A 20112-nucleotide genomic window follows, 5' to 3' on the forward strand; every position below is an offset into this window, starting at 1 on the left:
AGCAGCTGTGTGTCCTGAGCAAGAAATTAATAAGCCCCATGATTCACAATACATCACTGCAGGCGAGAATAACCATTGAAGTGTAAGTCTTCCTTCACAATAGCTGAAGTAGTAGTACCTTATATCTGGATTCAGAGTAGGTAATAGTACTATATATCTCGAGATTAGAAAAGTACTTTCGATGAACTACTATGTATACATGACGCTCACCAGAGTTACGTACAGATTTATATGATATTCTGGATCGGCCGTGTGGAGTGGATAGACGGGCTCTGTCCAAATGAACTAAAGCAAAAAAACGTCTTACATTTTGATACAGAAGGAGTACTAATTTAAGTTATCTAATATCCCTCCGTTCCAAAAAATTATCTTAAATTTGTCTAGATATGAATGTATCTAGTCACGTTTTAGTATTTTGATAGATCTATTTCTAGACAAACCTAAGACAAGACTATTGGAAGGGAGGGAGTATTATTACAATATTTAGACGTGAATTTGAAGGTGGCATCCAACAATATTTAGACGTTTAAGCAAAGCAAGCATCATGTGTGACGCTATCGCCCAGAATTAAGATAACATCAACTACTTCCAAAGTCAACTACAATTACCAGAGGACATGTGTTGATAAACCAATATATATGGAGGTGCCGAACACATCCGGTCGCCGAATGTCTCTGACCAAACGTGGTCCAATAATGGAAGAATGCAAACCATATTGTGTAGCATGCTAGCATATGAGCATATATATGCCTAGAACTGTGGCAACTGAAAGTAGCCCTTTGACTGACAGCCGTGCTAATTTCACTTTGCGTCGCCACTTCATGTTTTTCCATATTATTACAGATATTTGGACTTAAATTTCAGAATTTGAATCTGAAGTAGTTTTTGCACGGAAGTTCTGGAATCTTTCCTGAAATTTCTTTGGCTCCCAGGTCTTCTCTTCATCCTGGCCCTTGGACGGCGTAACTTCATTCGATGTTTTTACCTGAGAAAAATGAAAGAAATGTTTATTCAATAAGAAAGAAGCACGACCAAGAAGGAATTGAAGCATGCAGGTGGATGATCCAGAGCTTGTACCTGTACCTCATCCTCATCGACTGGTTGGATAGGTGGCCTGATATCAGCAGCAATGCTGGGATGATTAGGGTGGGCGCCGACTGCGCGCTGCAACTTGGTCACCGCTTCCTTCACCTCCGCAACCGTGGCGCCATCACGATCAATCCCAACATACAGCCGCCTAATAGAGGGAAGGTTCCCCAGACCGAAGAAATAACCACCGTTTCCATCCTCAATTGCCTTCTGCACGCCGAAATTGAAGAGAACTGCTTCAGCCACCGGCAAGGCTCCCTGCTGAAACATGATCTGCCTAGGCGACTCACAGTACAAGGAGAAGGCTACCAGGCAGTGGAAACCGGCATCGGCACCAATTGCTAGCAGCCTTTGTGCCTGCTGGGCGCTATGCAGAGCAAGGATACGAAGGGCTGGTAGGCTCCCGAGGACCCTCAGGTCCTCCGGCTGAACTTCCTTTAGACCAATGATCAGCTCAGAAAGGTTCCAAAGAATGGAAGGCTCTCTTTCTATCCAGGCTGGAATTTTTGAGAACTTGCCAAGCATGAACAAGTCAAATGTGCGAAGGTGTCGAGGGGGAACCCAGCCTTCTCCCAGGAGATCTATGGATGGAAAACACCCACGAATAACTACACTTTGGATCTTGTGCAGCTTGGATAGACAGTCCACGAAAGCTTCCTCCAACTCTGAGCTCACATTGTGCTCAAACTTAATTTTGAGCTCCCTCAAGCTCTCGAGGTTACGCAACTCTTTCATGATGGTTAGGGAGGCAGGGACCCTTCTCAGCACCTCCAGGGATGTCAGGTTACCCAACCCACCAGCTGGGAGCCTTGTGCGGTAGCCATCAACATGTAGACATATCAATCTTCTTAAGCCATAAATAGTCCATGGAAGTTCTTCCAGATCAGGATTATTTCTTACATCCAGCACCTGCAAGAATCGAAGCCTTCCTATCTCTGTTGGGAGCTCACAAATATCTGCACCAGCTAGACCCAGGTATCTGAGGTGAACCAAATTCCCGACATCCCTAAGTGTATTTTGGTTACTTTCCCCGACGTGACAACCACTTAGATCCAATACACGCAAAACGTCAAATCTAGAAAGAGTTGGCATTAGATTCTTAGCAGGCTCAAAGATAGTTATGGACCTCACTTGTGATATACCCATGGAAGCAAGAGATGAGGTCTGATGATCTTCCCTCTTACTTTGGAGGGATAGCCTGCGAATTTTCCTTTGAGAAGACATGATATCCTCATCCCGATCCAGTATAGTAACAAAGTTTTCTTGACTAGACAAGGAACAGATGAGCTCAAGCACCATATCATGCAAACGACAACGTGTGGCATTGCCTTTAAAATCTATGCATGGCTGGATCATACCTTTGTTCACAAGCTCACTGAAGTAACTATGCCCAACATCAAATAAGCTACTGTCCTTAATTTTATGTTGGATAAAACCTTCGGTGATCCATTTCCATATCAAATCATCTCTATGTATATCATGATCTTCAGGATATATACTTAGGTACAATAGACATGTCCTCAGATGGCAAGGCAGGTTATAATAACTTAGGGCCAATATTTTCCTCATGTTCTCCACGTCCGGACTATTTACAAGTCCAGAACCAATAGATTCACATACCTCATGCCACTCCCTTGGATTTACCCTTTTACTAGGTTGATCCAATAGACTAGCCATGGTAATGATAGCTAATGGTACACCGCCACATTTTTTCAAAATCCTCAAAGATACTTTAGCCAATTGTTCAGGACAATTACCCTTAGAACCAAATATTCTTCCATAGAACAATACTTGAGAACTCTCTAGGGTAAGGGCATCTAGCTTAAAAGAACCACCGACTTTTGTGGCAATATCAAAGTCACGAGTTGTTGTGATTATTCTGCTTGCAAACCTATTCTCATTCAAAGCACATTTGATTATTTGCCATGATTCCATCTTCCATATGTCGTCAATAACAATGAGGTACCTGGGTACGGTAATAAATTAAGAACCATAATAAACACTACCTAGTTAAGTGAGATATATCTAATAAACATGGAACTTTTGAATGCCGCTACTAGCTAATGCACAGGGAAAGCAAATTTAGGAATTAAGATAGGTAAAAAATGAGGACACAATAAGTAATACTTGAAAATTAATGAAGACAACAAAAAAATATGAAATTGGAAAAAATGTTCCCACAGATATATAATTTTTTTAAAGCACATTTACAAATGTTCCCCGATACCTAATCATACTGCCAACATTATATGTAAAGGGTGAAATAATGGTGAATAACATATTCTTAAAACTACTGGTTCAAGATATAAAATACGAAATCTCACCGAGATAAAAGATATGAAGCTTGTATCAAGGCAAAAAATTGTGAAGATGGACAAATGGATGGAGATGTGAATTATTTATGGAAGTTACTCCCTCCATTCCCTTATACAAGGCCACAAACTCATATTACAGGTACCAAGACAAAATTTAATGACCGGTTGGAATGTCAAGTTTTATTTTCGTTAACCGGAGTCATTAATACGATGCATGCATGCAACGAATGAGTTAGAAGAAAGTAGTCAATTGTCATTATGAATACATGCATGCAATTATTAAACAAGTTGCTAGTATGAGGAAACATCATTAATGTTACCTCGATTGCTGTTGGTGGCCTTATATAGATGCAAAATGATTTTCCATAGTGACCTTGTATAAGGGAATGGAGGGAGTAGTATTTTCATTATTCCGAAAGGACTGTGAGAATTGTCATTATAAAGTTGAGGACGGCGAAGATAGCAAGAGACGTAAATAATTTAGTTGTTCCAAATGGATTTATTTGCCTTACGAACTTAGGATGTCATTTTTGTCATTGGATCTACTTGGCAAGCTACACAAATAGAAAATATATTCAATTATTGAATGTGCGCATAGTAAGTACAATTAAGGGAAAAGAGAGAGTAAGGTGTGATTGTTAACTACCTCTTGTTGCTAAGGAACATTCTCAATTCATCGATAAGCTGTGTTTCATCCCATGATGCTTCATTGATATGGGCATACTTTTGCTGATCAAGCTGATGTAGCATCTTCTTGAGTACCCTTGTTATAACAGGATTCTGAGAAAGAGAAACGAAGGCTGCGCAATGGAATTGTGATTTGAGGCTGTCGTAGACGGTTTTCGCGAGAGTTGTCTTGCCCAAACCACCAAATCCAGCAATGGAGACTACATCCGTTGGAGTTTTTTCATCTGTCAACCTCTTAATCAGCTCATCCCTCGGCTCATCGATGCCAACAAGGTCGGTGACCTTGTTGTAAAGGGCTGATAGACGAGGATCAAGAGTTCTTGTCGCGGCTACGTTCACAACGAGACCATCGACTCTATACCTGTCACGTCGGGCAGTCACATCCTGCATTTGCTCCTTGATGTCCTTGATAGCATCAGCGATGCGGCGCCGTGTCTTGCCTTTGGTGAACAAGGTGGCCATCTTGTTCACGAGAAGCTTCAAGCCATCAGAGTCGGGGGCGACTTCAAAGCCCTCCACACGCACCAGGAAGCGATCAACCACATCCTCCATGTGGTAGGACAAGTCCTTGACATCGCTCGCCCAGAGCCTGACCTGCTCATCGAGCTGCTCCAGCGGAACTCCGGCCACCTTGTGGAGGGCAGCATGCATGCTCCTCATCTCGTTTGAGAGAGAAGCCACGTCTTTCTTCACGCCCTTCTGCAGCTTGTACTCCTCCTTGAGGAGCTCGCCAAGCTTGGGGAGGAGTGATCCCATGGCCCCTGTTACAAGATTCATCGCGATCTCTCTCTCTGTTTCTCTACTCTCAAACTTAGCTCTCGCCCAACTTGCTTTGCTGTTCGCTTGGCAAGTGCGAATGGGTGCTAGCTGTGCGGGAAAGGCTGCATATGCATGGTCGCTCTTTATAGAGGCATAGAGCGCAAGCTAATCCTCTTGGAAGGACACATTCACCTACCAGAGCTATATGCATGAACCACCAGAGAAAAGAAAGTGTAGTCCTGACCAGTTCTCTTGAACTTAGAGGCGTGCCTCTTATTTTATGCACCACTCTGTGTGGTTGTTTGGATAACAAAAACTAGAGCAGCTGCAAGCTCGATTCCGCAATTTTCAAATAGACCACCAAATTGTGGAGATCCCACAACCTAAATGTTATGAATCTAAGTATAAATCTGGGAAGCCACCAGAAATATTGAGGAAAGCACCTTGGTCTCACATTAGCCCCGATAGAGCAAGAAACTATGTTCCATACGTATTTGGCAGCTGAGCAACCAAAGAAGGTGTCGTGTTACTTTCAGATTATGGACAGAAACGACGCAAAGGGTCGCTTGTTCAGTTCATTTTAATCATGATGTCCTTGGTGAGAATGACATTATGCCAACCATATTTTGATTTTGGCAGGAATCTTGGTCTTTCATAAGTGCTTGAAGGATCTATCAGGCCCTCACATAAATTTGCATACATCGATTGGAAGGTAACCCTAGCAAACATGCTTCTGAGTTAACGTAAGTTGCTGATCACCAATCAACCATCTCCTGAACTCAAGATACCATGTCGCTACTGTTCGTTTTGTTTATATAAACCTTGCATCCCGAGCTTATGCAAGGTATAGATCAGAATATAAATGTTTTAATACAAGAAAAAAGAAGATTCAAAAATCGTCTGAATTATTTCAGGCAAAAAAACCCAATGTTTTTAATTTTTCAAAAGAAAATGCTAAAATCGATGTCAGATTTTTAAGCATGAAAACTAAACGTTTATTATTGGAAAATTACATTGCCGCAAGGATGACAATTCCCTTCAACAAGCATGGCGATCTCTGGCAAAAAAATTGAACATGACAAGGGTTTTCCTTGCTTGATAAAGAATTGGCATCCTCGCTGCCATGATGAAAAATGATTTGTAGCCGAATCCTTCAGAAACCGGTTCTTCGGCCAGGCCCAATCAAAAAAGAAACGCTATCCAGCAAACAAAAATACGATATTCAAATGACTATAAGCTGGCATACGTATGGTACAGCTAGCGATGGGAGAAGAGGTCAAAGGTGGCATGCCGACGGTCTGCACTTTGACAGGAAGTGATCCAAATTGTTGAATACATAATGCGCTAAACCAGTAGCGAACAGCCTGCGCCCTATCCACATAACTAAACAGCTAGGTACTGTACTTACAAAAATCTGTAGACCATGTAGACGTGATGGCATCTACATGGTTTAATTATTGTGCAGGTCAACAGAACTCAAAGTTGACATAGGAGTTTCAGATTTTGTTTTCTTGCGTGGGAGACGACCGTACGAAATCGACAGCTACCCTTAATTGGCTGCTTAAGGGCATCTCCAAAGGAGGCCTTCAAACCTCCGGCATTTGTCTGGGTTGTGGTGTCCGGACCATTTGTGGCAAATTTTATTATTCAATAGGGACCCATCCATTCATCAAGTGGTTCGGACGTCTGTTTTTTGGTAAAATCGTGGCAAACATGGAAAGCAATATCGGAATCCGGACATATGTTTAACCAACCAAAAGTAACCCCCTGGTCCTCCTCTTTTGCTAGGGAAGCGAAAGATGGCATGTTTGATCCTATCGTGTTATCTGCAGATGTGATGGTTCAACTTGATCTGCCGACCTCTCCACAGACCTTGCGATACACAATTATACTCCTATGTCTCTCTAGGTAGCTAAAAAGAAGTGTATGTATGAACTATATTTCTCTCTAGGTAGAATTATTGACTTCCTTTAAATAGCCATATCCCTGCACTGCTGCGTCGATCAGCTGCACTAACTTGGGAATGGAATCTTGCCATAAAATAAGAAACTTAATACTTGGCCGACAAGGGTTTCTTCGCTAGCCCCTTGGTGATGAAAAATTGCTCACCCAGAGAAATAATAGTTGGCATGAGAGCTACTCAGGTTGTCCACCGAGAGCTACTCTGCATAACTCTCGTCTGGCTTTGCGTTGGTTTTAATAAAAGTTGGGGATGGAGGAGACCCCTCACTTTAGAAAAATAAGGTTGGCAAAGTCGCACCCACGAACGTAGTGGTGGTCCTCTGTCTCCCAAAGCTAGATTGATTGTTGGAGTTGTCCGGGCTTGATCGCGACCTCATGGATTTCACGGGACCTGCCGCCACCATGACTGCTTGGGCCTGCTCTTCATGTGCCATGATAGGATAATGATCAGGAGGTGTGAATGCTGGGCGGAGCTATCCGCAAGCGATGGTGGTGCATGCGGCTATGGAGTCCGTTTGTCGAGAAATGATTTTCCTCTCGTTTTGTATTACAAAGCAACCAACCGATACAATCAACAGTAGGTGCTGGAACGAAAGCAGCACAATCACAACCAAAAGAAACCAAAGAGAAACAATAAGAGAAAAATGCCGGCAACGGCGGATCGATCTCGCAATGATCGACGCTTCCCGTCTCTCTCTCGCAGAGACCAAAAGGATCCCGACCTTTCTAGGTAAATGGTACGTCTCAACCTTCCCAGTTAACCATATGACTCGCTTTTTTTCTTCTGAAGCAGTGGCCCCTTAGGACAGTTGGCCCAGGAAGCTACACCGCGCGAGATCGAGCACATTTAACAGCCAGAAACGGCCAGATCAGGAAAATGGATGGCTGAGAGTGCAAATTGCTGTGAGGGTTCACTTTAGACTCGGTCTTACTCTCCTAAATGAAAACAAGATTAGTCAAGCATAAAAAGGTATTGACTTTGTAGGAGACAACAAACAAACTATTTTTACTTCATGAACTGAAGGAACAACTATGAAAAATCATGAACAATTCATCCAAGAAAAACCGTTACCATATTCTGGTATGATACATTTTGAATGGCGATCTTGCAATGTCGCTAAACTGCCAATTACTAGGGTTCAAACAAAGCAACAAATATTTCCTCCAAGTGCCACTAAGTCTTCCCATTAAACCCCGCCTAGAACATTTGTCATTTGCTTGATACACTTTGAAGATGCCATGTACCCAGGGCCAGGGGTACCATGAGCCACTAAAAGTTGGCTCGTCCAGGCCAGCCATGGGACTGTGCCGCTATCCGGCCCCAGCCTGCAATCCGGTATATAGGCCTCTTGCGTAAAGTTGCCTCTTTTTACTTGTAATACAATATGTATAACTTTACTTGAGCTTCAAGCACGTAAGCGGACTTGGACTCTTATAACCCTACCCCCTGTCCACTCATATAAGGGGGGCTAGGGGCCTCCCATATCGGCACCTCATGACCCGCCGGATCCTAGAGATCTTAGGGCAACTTCAACGGGCCGATCCAAACGGACAACGATCTTGTCCGCTTTTCGTCCGTTTGGGCTGTCCTCGACATGTCTATGTCCGCTTTTTTAAATGGGTCAGCACATGCACTTAAGATCAAGTACAATAAGGTACAGTCAGCAGGCTGTAAGGATTAAAATACTATATTTTTGATGAGTTGGATGAGAGAGAAGAGAAGAAAGAAGGGAAGCCGGCTCACGTGCTCCTAGGTGCTTTGTGAGAATGAAAGGTGGGTCATATATGATAAAAGTAGTACTCTTTTATAGCTAACTATTGTACAAGCTAGCTATAAGATGAGCTATAAGACTGCTTATAGCCAGCAGTTGGCTATACTATTAACCATGCTCTAACGGGCCGGAAGCAAGTGGGCAGCAGCACTATGACAATATAATAATGAAAGAAAGGTCGCTGGTGTGGGCCAGCGAATTAAGTAAGCAGACAGAGGTGGGTGGGAGGCTGTGTGACAAGTCGATCAGGCCGACCACATGCAGACACATTGAGGGGGCGCGTGCGTCCGCTTCGTGTCCGCGCCGCCGCATTTTAGTTTCAAATTTGAGCCAGAAATGGATCGGCACGAACACAAAGCGGACGCGTTTTAAAAATGGGTCCACGCGTTGGACCATCACTTTTGTCCGCGCGAACCCAAACGGATGGCAGCGGACGAAATGGGTCGCCCCATTATAATTTCTCTTACCTCTCATAGGAGACATCCGAATATCTGTAAAAATCAGATATACAGCATACATAACATATTGCTTGAATCTGAGTAAAATCGTTCCTCTCATGCGCACCAATTTAATCCTCTATGTGTGCTTGGCCCACTCTCTATCATACCGCCTAATCGCCTGGTTGGGACACCCTATCAAGGAATTTGCCGGAATCTTCTCACACACACTTTATGATAATAAATTTAAGTTTCATTCATTACCATCTACACCTCCTCGAAATATGTTAGAGCATGGTTAATAGTATAGCCAACTGCCGCTTATAAGCAATCTTATAGCTCATTTTATAGCTACTTTGTACAATAGTTAACTATAAAATAGTACTACTTTTATCATATACGACCCACCTTTCATTCTCACAAAGCACCTAGGAGCACGTGCTAGAGCGGGCTCTTCACGAAGAGCCCGTTTCCCTTCTTTCTCCTCTTTTCTCTCATCCAACTCAGCAAAAATATAGTATTTTAATCCTTACAGCCTGCTGACTGTACCTCATTGTATTTGCTCTTAGTACATTGGTTCTATATATCAACGTTCTCCCATATCTATTACCTCCTCTATAAATTAATATAAAAGCATTTAGATCATAAATGATTTAAATGTTTTTGTATTAATTTACGGAGTACTTACTAATAAAGAAAAACCCGATTATGCCCGTCTGTCATGCTTTTAAAAAAATCATGCTTTATTCTAAAATGAACCTGTGGCCGTGTTTTAAGCGAGAATAGAAAAATGTTTCGCTTTTTACAAAAATTCTCTTGATATTTAGGTCAATCAACTTGCAGTCCTTTTTTCAAGTATGTCTAGAAAATATATCAACTTCCGTCGAAAACCCTCTGAACTTTTGGTTAATCAACCCATGGTCCATCTAAAAAATAATGTATTTTTTGGACAAATTCAAATGCTTTTGTATATATCTTTTATACCCTAACTTCAATTTTAACATGTCAGCTATGAAAATTGATCAGAAAAATGTGTAGGATCTGACTATGATGTTGTTTTATATGTTAACCATTTTTTAAATGTTGTTTAGGAACATATTCAAAAAAAATATCCAAAACTTTTAAACCTAACTCCAACTTTAACTTGTTATATATGGAAATTGATCAAAAAATGTTTAGAATCTGAATAGGATGTTGTTTTACCTATTAATCGTTTAAAATGTTATTTGGGTGCAATCATCATCAATAGCTCATGATTTGTCTTTTTTCGTATCGTTGTAGATCTAGATTAGAAATCAACATCTCAACAAAACCAGGTAGAAAATGAAAGAAACCTTAATCATGAATGTTCGCCTCAACAAAAACCTCGCAGGGGAGGGGGGGACAAGAAAGCAAAAAATCATATCTTAGGACTGACCACATTCAAACACGGTATGGTTTTGTGAGCACTGCGCTCACCGGCGATTGGGTGAAAAGTGAATAAGCGGCAGCACAACTGGGATGCACGTGGACCTATTGGGGTCTTCGATCATGGTTATTGGATTAGCGACGTGTGTATTTATTTTCTTCCGTTGTAATGCATGGTTCTTTTGTTAATATATAGAGGAAGGTAATAAAGATAAAGATATTTGGATTCGTGTGCTACACAAAACCAAGTTTTCGTGTCAGCAACAAATAAAATGTTTTCATTATTGAGTAGAGTATATTTTCTAGGCCCGCAAGCCTGATATTCAGTTCCTAGAGAAGAGAAAAGGAAACAAAAACTGAATCGATCTCTGAAAAGCAAGACCGAGAGGAGGACGACACCTCATCCCACGTAAACCAATCCGTAGTGATTCTCCCCCAGTAAGTTTATGAGCTTTGCTACATCCACGTAAGCTTACGTGAGTTTACGTGTTAATTATGAGGTGTCAATATTCAATTGGGCTTGGTGGGGGCGCGGGCCCATCCTGAAAATCAGGGAGAGGTGTTTAGTACGTGGGAAGGAAGGTTTTGTAAGCTTATGTAACAGTGTACGTAAGTGTAGCATTTTCGGTAAGTTTATTGTTTCCAACTAAAACCCCAGCCCAAGTCCGTTCGTAATTTCTATCCCCTACCTCCGTTTCCTCATCTTGCTCCTGCTGCTGGGACATACGGCGATCAGCCGGCGACGACCATGGTGGAGGCCCCAAGAGCAGTGTCGGCTCGTCTCAGCCGAGGCCTCCGAGATGAGATCGTGATATGGGAGATCCTCGTCCGCCTGCCCCCCAAATCCCTCCCCCGCTGTCGCGCCGTCTGCGGCATCTGGCGCCGCCTCACCTCTTCCCGCGAATTCCTTCTCGCCCACCACAACCACCAGTCGACCCTCCCCATCGCCTTCTACCGCGACGACATCATAACCTTCGACCACAACGCCCAGCTCCGACACATCGCACGGCTTGACAAGCTGCTGTACCGTCTGGATGCCTCCTGCGACGGCCTCCTCCTCCTCCGTTCCTATGACATGAAGACCGGCCCATACTTCTCCATCTGCAACCCGGCCACTCGCCAGTCCACTCGCCTGCCAATGATTTCTCGCTTCGTAGTCTTGGGAATGTACGGGCACCACCCTACCGGCGAGTACCGCGTGTTGTTGTACCGTCGAAATAAGGAAACCAACGGTCATGATGCTTGCTACATCTTTGCACTGGGCTCCGTCGAGACGTCGAGGAACGGGTCAATAGCTCCTGTGCGACATATTTGACGCGGAATGGAAGCAGTGCGACGTGGTTGATCAAAATAGCTCTGGTGCGACATATTTGAAGCAAACAATAGCTACAATGCGACATGGCTCTGTTTAACCATGAAATGCAAAACTCAAGGGGTTAAGTTATGACACGCGGGACCCGCCAGTTATCCACGTCAACATGAGACCCACCACTTACTCGCATGTGTGCGGGACCCACAACTTATCCACATAAGCATGGTCGTGCTCATCCGCGTGCCCGGACCCGAGCCAGCCCATCCTCCCCCCCATTGCTTGCCCTTCCTCCTTTCCCCCACGTTCTTCTTCCTCTTCTCCGGCGAGGAAGCGCGTCGCCGGCGAGTGATGTCTAGCTCGAGCTCGGCCTCCCGCCAATGGAGGAAGTACGATCCAGTGCCGCTAACAAGATGCCCCGATTGCCCACGCATGGAGCCTCTGAAGCGTCTGACTTGTATGAGGGAAGAAAATGGCAACCGTGGGCGCGACTTCGTGAAATGCTTGAGCAGGCCACAGCCAGGGCAGGTTAGATCTGTCTACTTCACCAATCGTATGGTCTATTTCTCCCAATTTTTTATTTTTTCGTCAAATTTGGGCGATGGAGCTAGGGTTGGATCTAGAGTTCATGAGTTGCCGACCCATGTTTTTCAGGTTCTGCAGAAATGCGGGTATTTCGAGTGGCTCGATGAGTAAGTTGAGAGGTTGAAATTGGAGGGATCAACCGAAGGGCTCAATTTTGGGGCACCGCTTGCTGTGGAACACGCCCCCATTTGGGGGACAGATCAGGTCATTGTTATGGGCAAGCTGAACTGGGTGTGAATTGAAGAAAATGGGCAAGCAACTAAAGCAACTGATCGATTTGAAGCAGCAAGCAAATATGATGGCTGGAGCATTTTATTGTTGTGTCATTGCTATGGGTTTCTTTTACTTGATGTTCATCAATCGCTAGAAATTGTTAGAGTTTCAGTCAGTGTGTCAATCTAGTTTCATTTGTTAGCTGAATTTGAATTTATGTGAAGCAAAACCTGCCTGTGTTTGTAATGGATTATTTTAAAATGCAGCAATTGATGAAAAAAATGCAGCAACTCATAATGTGCAGCAATTCTTCAGTTAACAGAGTGGAGGTGCATCTCGTTCAAAAAAAACAGAGTGGAGGTGCAGAGTTCATGGTCAAACAAAAAACGTTATTGGGTCATGGGCTGATGAGGACTGTGAGAAGAAAAGGCAGGCCCAAATAGAAAACAGGCCTATCCGCTTGGTGCAACCATGTTGCTTCGATAAAAAATAGTCGTGCCCATTTTGTGATGGATCATTTTTTGAGACACAGATGTAAATCGATTGTTGCTTTGATAAAAATAGTTCATCCAACAACAGATATCACCAGAAATTTAGCTTAGCTTACATCCATAACTGCAACAAATAGATAAAAAATAGTTCATCCAACAACAGATAGCACCAACAAATAGCTGCAGCATCAGTTCATACAGGGGTCATTCATACAGCCAACACCAGCAACAGTTCATCCAACCAGCACCAGAAATTTAGGTTACATCCATACCAAAAGTAGTTCTAACTTATATGCTGACATATAGCAGCATACCTAACCAGTAACAGCCCCTGACGGCGCACTTCAGTTTTCTTGAGGTTCTTCAGGCGCTCTGAGCGGCGCACCACCGGCTTCTTCTTCTTGTTTCCGCCAGTGAAGACTGGCAGAATGATCTGCACTTCAGGGTCGAGGACGGCGGCCGGCAGCGCGAGGACAGCATCGGTCACCCTCTCCGTCCTCGAGGCAAGACGGGTAGGATCCGACTGCGGTGCCGTCATCCTGGATGAGCGGTACATCCACCACCTTGCGCGCTACGTCGGGTCGGTGGTACGCTGCACCTCCCTCATCGCCCAAAGGAGGACAGAGGAAGGTGGGACGTAGTAGCCGGGGGGAAGGCACGGAGCTTCTCGTCCTCTCGCATCACCTTGATCAGGCCACAGGCGTGGTTCCTCATCATCTCGATACTTGGGAACCAGCCCGTGATTTCACGAAGCTGCTCACGGATCTCTTGGTTGTCGCCGGCGAGATCTTGCACGGCCTTCTGCCAGGCAATGCTCTGGTCCATGGCGCCGGCGGTTGCGTCGTGTGGGAGAGAGGAGATGGGGGAGAGCGAAGAGACGGAGGGCGGCGGTTTCTATGTAGGAGGAGATGGGGGAGTGGTGCGAAGAGACGGTGGGTGGGTGTTGTTGGGGAACGTCGCATGGGAAACAAAAATTTTCCTACGCGCACGAAGACCTATCATGGTGATGTCCATCTACGAGAGGGGATGTGTGATCTACGTACCCTTGTAGACTGTACAGCAGAAGCGTTAGTGAACGCGGTTGATGTAGTGGAACGTCCCTCGATCCGCCCCGCGAACCGTCCCGCGATCAGTCCCACGATCTAGTGCCGAACGGACGGCACCTTCGCGTTCAGCACACGTACAGCTCGACGATGATCTCGGCCTTCTTGATCCAGCAAGAGAGACGGAGAGGTAGAAGAGTTCTCCAGCAGCATGACGGCGCTCCGGAGGTTGGTGATGATCTTGTCTCAGCAGGGCTTCGCCCGAGCTCCGCAGAAACGCGATCTAGAGGAAAAACCGTGGAGGTATGTGGTCGGGCTGCCGTGGAAAAGTCGTCTCAAATCAGCCCTAAAACCTTCGTATATATAGGTGGGAGAGGGGAAGCCTTGCCTTGGGGCTCAAGGAGCCCCAAGGGGGTCGGCCGAGCCAAGGGGGGAAGGTCTCCCCCCCCCAAACCGAGTCCTACTTGGTTTGGTGGGTGGAGTCCTTCTTTCCTTTCCCACCTCCTCCTTTTTTTTTCTTTTCTCTTTGATTTTCTTCCTATGGCGCATAGGGCCTTCTTGGGCTGTCCCACCAGCCCACTAAGGGCTGGTGTTCCACCCCCAAGGCCTATGGGCTTCCCCGGGGTGGGTTGCCCCCCCCCCGGTGAACTCCCGGAACCCATTCGTCATTCCCGGTACATTCCCGGTAACTCTGAAAACCTTCCGGTAATCAAATGAGGTCATCCTATATATCAATCTTCGTTTTTAGACCATTCCGGAAACCCTCGTGACGTTCGTGATCTCATCCGGGACTCCGAACAACATTCGGTAACCAACCATATAACTCAAATACGCATAAAACAACGTCGAACCTTAAGTGTGCAGACCCTGCGGGTTCGAGAACTATGTAGACATGACCCGAGAGACTCCTCGGTCAATATCCAATAGCGGGACCTGGATGCCCATATTGGATCCTACATATTCTACGAAGATCTTATCGTTTGAACCTCAGTGCCAAGGATTCATATAATCCCGTATGTCATTCCCTTTGTCCTTCGGTATGTTACTTGCCCGAGATTCGATCGTGGGTATCCGCATACCTATTTCAATCTCGTTTTACAGGCAAGTCTCTTTACTCGTTCCGTAATACAAGATCCCGCAACTTACACTAAGTCACTTTGCTTGCAAGGCTTGTGTGTGATGTTGTATTACCGAGTGGGCCCCGAGATACCTCTCCGTCACACGGAGTGACAAATCCCAGTCTTGATCCATACTCACTCAACTAACACCCATCTTTATAGTCACCCAGTTACGTTGCGACGTTTGATACACACAAAGTATTCCTCCGGTGTCAGTGAGTTATATGATCTCATGGTCATAGGAACAAATACTTGACACGCAGAAAAACAGTAGCAACAAAATGACACGATCAACATGCTACGTCTATAAGTTTGGGTCTAGTCCATCACGTGATTCTCCTAATGACGTGATCCAGTTATCAAGCACCAACACCTTGTTCATAATCAGAAGACACTGACTATCTTTGATCAACTGGCTAGCCAACTAGAGGCTTGCTAGGGACGGTGTTTTGTCTATGTATCCACACATGTAAATGAGTCTTCATTCAATACAATTATAGCATGGATAATAAACGATTATCTTGATACAGGAATTATAATAATAACTATATTTATTATTGCCTCTAGGGCATAATTCCAACAGTCTCCCACTTGCACTAGAGTCAATAATCTAGCCCTCACATCGTCATGCGAATTACATTGTAATAAATCTAACACCCATACAGTTCTGGTGTTGATCATGCTTTGCCCGTGGAAGAGGTTTAGTCAGCGGGTCTGCTACATTCAGATCCGTGTGCACTTTGCATATATTTACGTCCTCCCCTTCGACGTAGTCGCGGATGAGGTTGAAGCGTCGTTTGATGTGTCTGGACTTCTTGTGAAACCGTGGTTCCTTTGCTAAGGCAATGGCACCCGTGTTGTCACAGAACAAGGTTATTGGATTCAGTGCGCTTGGCACCACTCCAAGATCCGTCATGAACTGCTTCATCCAGACACCCTCCTTTGCCGCCTCCGAGGCAGCCATGTACTCCGCTTCACATGTAGAATCTGCTACGACGCTTTGCTTGAAACTGCACCAGCTTACCGCACCCCCATTAAGAATAAATACGTATCCGGTTTGCGACTTAGAGTCGTCCGGATCTGTGTCAAAGCTTGCATCCACGTAACCTTTTACGGCGAGCTCTTCGTCACCTCCATACATGAGAAACATCTCCTTAGTCCTTTTCAGGTACTTCAGGATATTCTTGACCGCCGTCCAGTGATCCACTCCTGGATTACTTTGGAACCTACCTGCCATACTTATGGCCAGGCTAACGTCCGGTCTAGTGCACAGCATTGCATACATGATAGAACCTATGGCTGAAGCATAGGGGACGGTGCGCATATGCTCTCTATCCTCATCAGTTGCTGGGCACTGAGTCTTACTCAATCTCGTACCTTGTAAAACTGGCAAGAATCCCTTCTTGGACTGTTCCATTTTGAACCTCTTCAAAACTTTATCAAGGTATGTGCTTTGTGAAAGTCCTATCAGGCGTTTTGATCTATCCCTGTAGATCTTAATGCCTAGAATGTAAGCAGCTTCTCCTAGGTCCTTCATAGAGAAACTTTTATTCAGGTAATCCTTTATGCTCTCCAAAAACTCTATGTTGTTTCCAATTAGCAATATGTCATCCACATATAATATTAGAAATGCCACAGAGCTCCCACTCACTTTCTTGTAAATACAAGATTCTCCAACCCCTTGTATAAACCCAAATGCTTTGATCACCTCATCAAAGCGTTTGTTCCAACTCCGAGATGCTTGCACCAGTCCATAAATGGATCACTGGAGCTTGCACACCTTGTTAGCATTCTTAGGATCGACAAAACCTTCGGGTTGCATCATATACAATTCTTCCTTAAGGAAACCGTTAAGGAACGCCGTTTTGACATCCATCTGCCAGATTTCATAATCGAAAAATGTAGCTATTGCTAACATGATTCTGACGGACTTAAGCATCGCTATGGGTGAGAATGTCTCATTGTAGTCAACTCCTTGAACTTGTGAAAAACCCTTTGCCACAAGTCGAGCTTTATAAACGGTCACATTGCCGTGAGCGTCTGTCTTCCTCTTAAAGATCCATTTGTTCTGAATAGCCTTGCGGCCCTCAGGCAATACTTCCAAAGTCCACACTTTGTTCTCATACATGGATCCTATCTCGGACTTCATGGCTTCTAGCCATTTGTTGGAATCTGGGCCCACCATTGCTTCTTCATAATTTGCAGGTTCATTGTTGTCCAACAACATGATTGATAAGACGGGATTACCGTACAACTCTGGAGCAGCACGTGGTCTCGTCGACCTGCGTGGTTCGACAGAAACTTGAACCGGAGTTTCATGATCATTATCATTAACTTCCTCCTCAACCGGCGTCGCAACTACAGAGGTTTCCCTTTGCCCTGCGCCACCATCCAGAGGGATAAGAGGTTCGACAACCTCGTCAAGTTCTATCTTCCTCCCACTCAATTCTCTCGAGAGAAACTCCTTCTCGAGAAAAGCTCCGTTTTTAGCAACAAACACTTTGCCCTCGGATTTGAGATAGAAGGTGTACCCAACTGGCTCTTTTGGGTAACCTATGAAGACGCACTTTTCCGCTTTGGGTTCCAGCTTTTCAGGCTGAAGCTTTTTGACATAAGCATCACATCCCCAAACTTTAAGAAACGACAACTTTGGCCTTTTGCCATACCACAGTTCGTATGGTGTCGTCTCAACGGATTTTGATGGTGCCCTATTTAAAGTGAATGCAGCTGTTTCTAATGCATAACCCCAAAACGATAACGGCAAATCGGTAAGAGACATCATAGATCACACAATCTCTAATAAAGTACGATTACGACGTTCGGACACACCATTACGCTGTGGTGTTCCAGGCGGTGTCAACTGTGAAACAATTCCACATTGTCTTAAGTGAGCATCAAACTCGAAACTCAGATATTCACCCCCACGATCAGACCGTAGGAACTTGATCTTCTTGTTACGATGATTTTCAACTTCACTCTGAAATTGCTTGAACTTTTCAAATGTTTCAGACTTGTGCTTCATTAAGTAGACATAACCATATCTACTCAAATTGTCAGTGAAGGTGAGAAAATAACGATATCCGCCGTGTGCCTCTATGCTCATCGGACCACACACATCGGTATGTATGATTTCCAACAAGTCACTTGCACGCTCCATTGTTCCGGAGAACGGAGTTTTAGTCATCTTTCCCATGAGGCGTGTCAAGTGAATCAAAGTCAAGTGACTCCAAAAGTCCATCGGAATGGAGTTTCTTCATGCGCTTTACACCAATATGACCTAAGCGGCAGTGCCACAAAAATATGGCGCTATGATTGTTAACTCTAACTCTTTTGGTCTCAATGTTATGTATGTGTGTATCGCTATCAAGATTCAATATGAACAATCCTCTCACATTGGGTGCATGACCATAAAAGATGTTACTCATAGAAATAGAACAACCATTATTCTCTGACTTAAAAGAGTAACTGTCTCGCAATAAACAAGATCCAGATATAATGTTCATGCTCAACGCAGGCACTAAATAACAATGATTCAAGTTCATAACTAATCCTGATGGTAACTGAAGTGAAACTGTGCCAACGGCGATTGCATCAACCTTGGAACCATTCACTACGCGCATCGTCACTTCATCTTTCGCCAGCCTTCGTCTATTCCGCAGTTCCTGTTTCGAGTTGCAAATATGAGCAACAGAACCGGTATCGAATACCCAGGCACTACTACGAGAGCCGGTTAAGTACACATCAATAACATGTATATCAAATATACCTGATTTTTCTTTGGCCCCCTTCTTATCTGCCAGAAACTTGGGGCAATTGCGCTTCCAGTGACCCATACCCTTGCAATAGTAACACTCTGTTTCAGGCTTAGGTCCAGCTTTGGGTTTCTTCGTCGGATTGGCAACAGGCTTGGCGCTCTTCTTTGAATTTCCCTTCTTGCCTTTGTCGTTTCTCTTGAAACTAGTGGTCTTATTCACCATCAACACTTGATGCTCTTTACGGAGTTCAGACTCTGTGACTTTCAGCATCAACTCGCCGGGTGACTTGTTCATCCCTTGCATGTTGTAGTTCAACACAAAGCCTTTATAGCTTGGCGGCGGTGATTGAAGGATTCTGTCAGTGATAGACTCTTGCGGGAGTTCAATCCCCAGCTCAGCTAGACGGTTTGAGTACCCAGACATTTTGAGCACATGTTCACTGACAGACGAGTTCTCCTCCATCTTGCAAGCATAGAATTTATCGGAGGTCTCATACCTCTCGATCCGGGCGTTCTTCTGAAAGATAAACTTCAACTCCTGGAACATCTCAAATGCTCCATGACGCTCAAAGCGACGTTGAAGTCCCGGTTCTAAGCCATACAAGACTGCACATTGAACTACTGAGTAGTCCTTCTTACGTGCTAACCAAGCGTTCTTAACATCCTGATCAGCCGTAGCGGGTGGTTCATCTCCTAGCGCAGCATTAAGGACATAATCCTTCTTCCCAGCTTGTAAGATTAGCTTAAGATTACGAGCCCAGTCTACAAAGTTGCTTCCATCATCTTTCAACTTAGCTTTCTCTAGGAACGTATTAAAATTCAGGGTGACTGTCGCGTGAGCCATGATCTACAACACAAATATATTCAAAGTGGACTTAGACTATGTTCAAGATAATTAGAGTTTAACTTAATCAAATTATTTGCTAAACTCCCACTCAAAAAGTACATCTCTCTAGTCATTTGAGTGGTTCATGATCCACTTACACTAGCTCAAGTCCGATCATCACGTGAGTTGAGCATAGTTTCAGTGGTAAGCATCCCTATGCTAATCATATCATCTATATGATTCATGATCGACCTTTCGGTCTCATGTGTTCCGAGGCCATGTCTGCACATGCTAGGCTCGTCAAGCTTAACCCGAGTGTTCCGCGTGCGCAACTGTTTTGCACCC

At 44.5% G+C, this 20112-nt stretch overlaps 1 protein-coding gene across 1 annotated transcript; it reads right to left on the reverse strand.

Annotated features, from left to right (window-relative positions):
• Nucleotides 1-495: 495 nt before the first annotated feature.
• On the reverse strand, nucleotides 496-4946 carry LOC123440831 (disease resistance protein RGA5-like). Its single transcript, XM_045117379.1, has 3 exons — nucleotides 4051-4946; nucleotides 1084-3055; nucleotides 496-985 (listed from the first exon to the last, which is right to left on the reverse strand). Exons 1-3 carry the CDS (start codon nucleotides 4866-4868, stop codon nucleotides 854-856), a joined length of 2922 nt encoding a protein of 973 aa, XP_044973314.1. The 5' UTR covers nucleotides 4869-4946; the 3' UTR covers nucleotides 496-853.
• Nucleotides 4947-20112: the final 15166 nt, after the last annotated feature.

This window comes from Hordeum vulgare, chromosome 3H, assembly GCF_904849725.1.
Source record: "Hordeum vulgare subsp. vulgare chromosome 3H, MorexV3_pseudomolecules_assembly, whole genome shotgun sequence".
Classification (NCBI taxonomy): Eukaryota; Viridiplantae; Streptophyta; class Magnoliopsida; order Poales; family Poaceae; genus Hordeum; species Hordeum vulgare.

Coding starts and splice junctions, on each gene's coding strand:
- LOC123440831 (XM_045117379.1), bottom strand. CDS start 4,868: ATGAATCTTGTAACAGGGGCCATGGGATCACTCCTCCCCAAGCTTGGC. Junction 3,056..4,050: donor ATGTTCCTTAGCAACAAGAG/GTAGTTAACAAT, acceptor TACCGTACCCAG/GTACCTCATTGTTATTGACG. Junction 986..1,083: donor AACCAGTCGATGAGGATGAG/GTACAGGTACAA, acceptor CATTTTTCTCAG/GTAAAAACATCGAATGAAGT.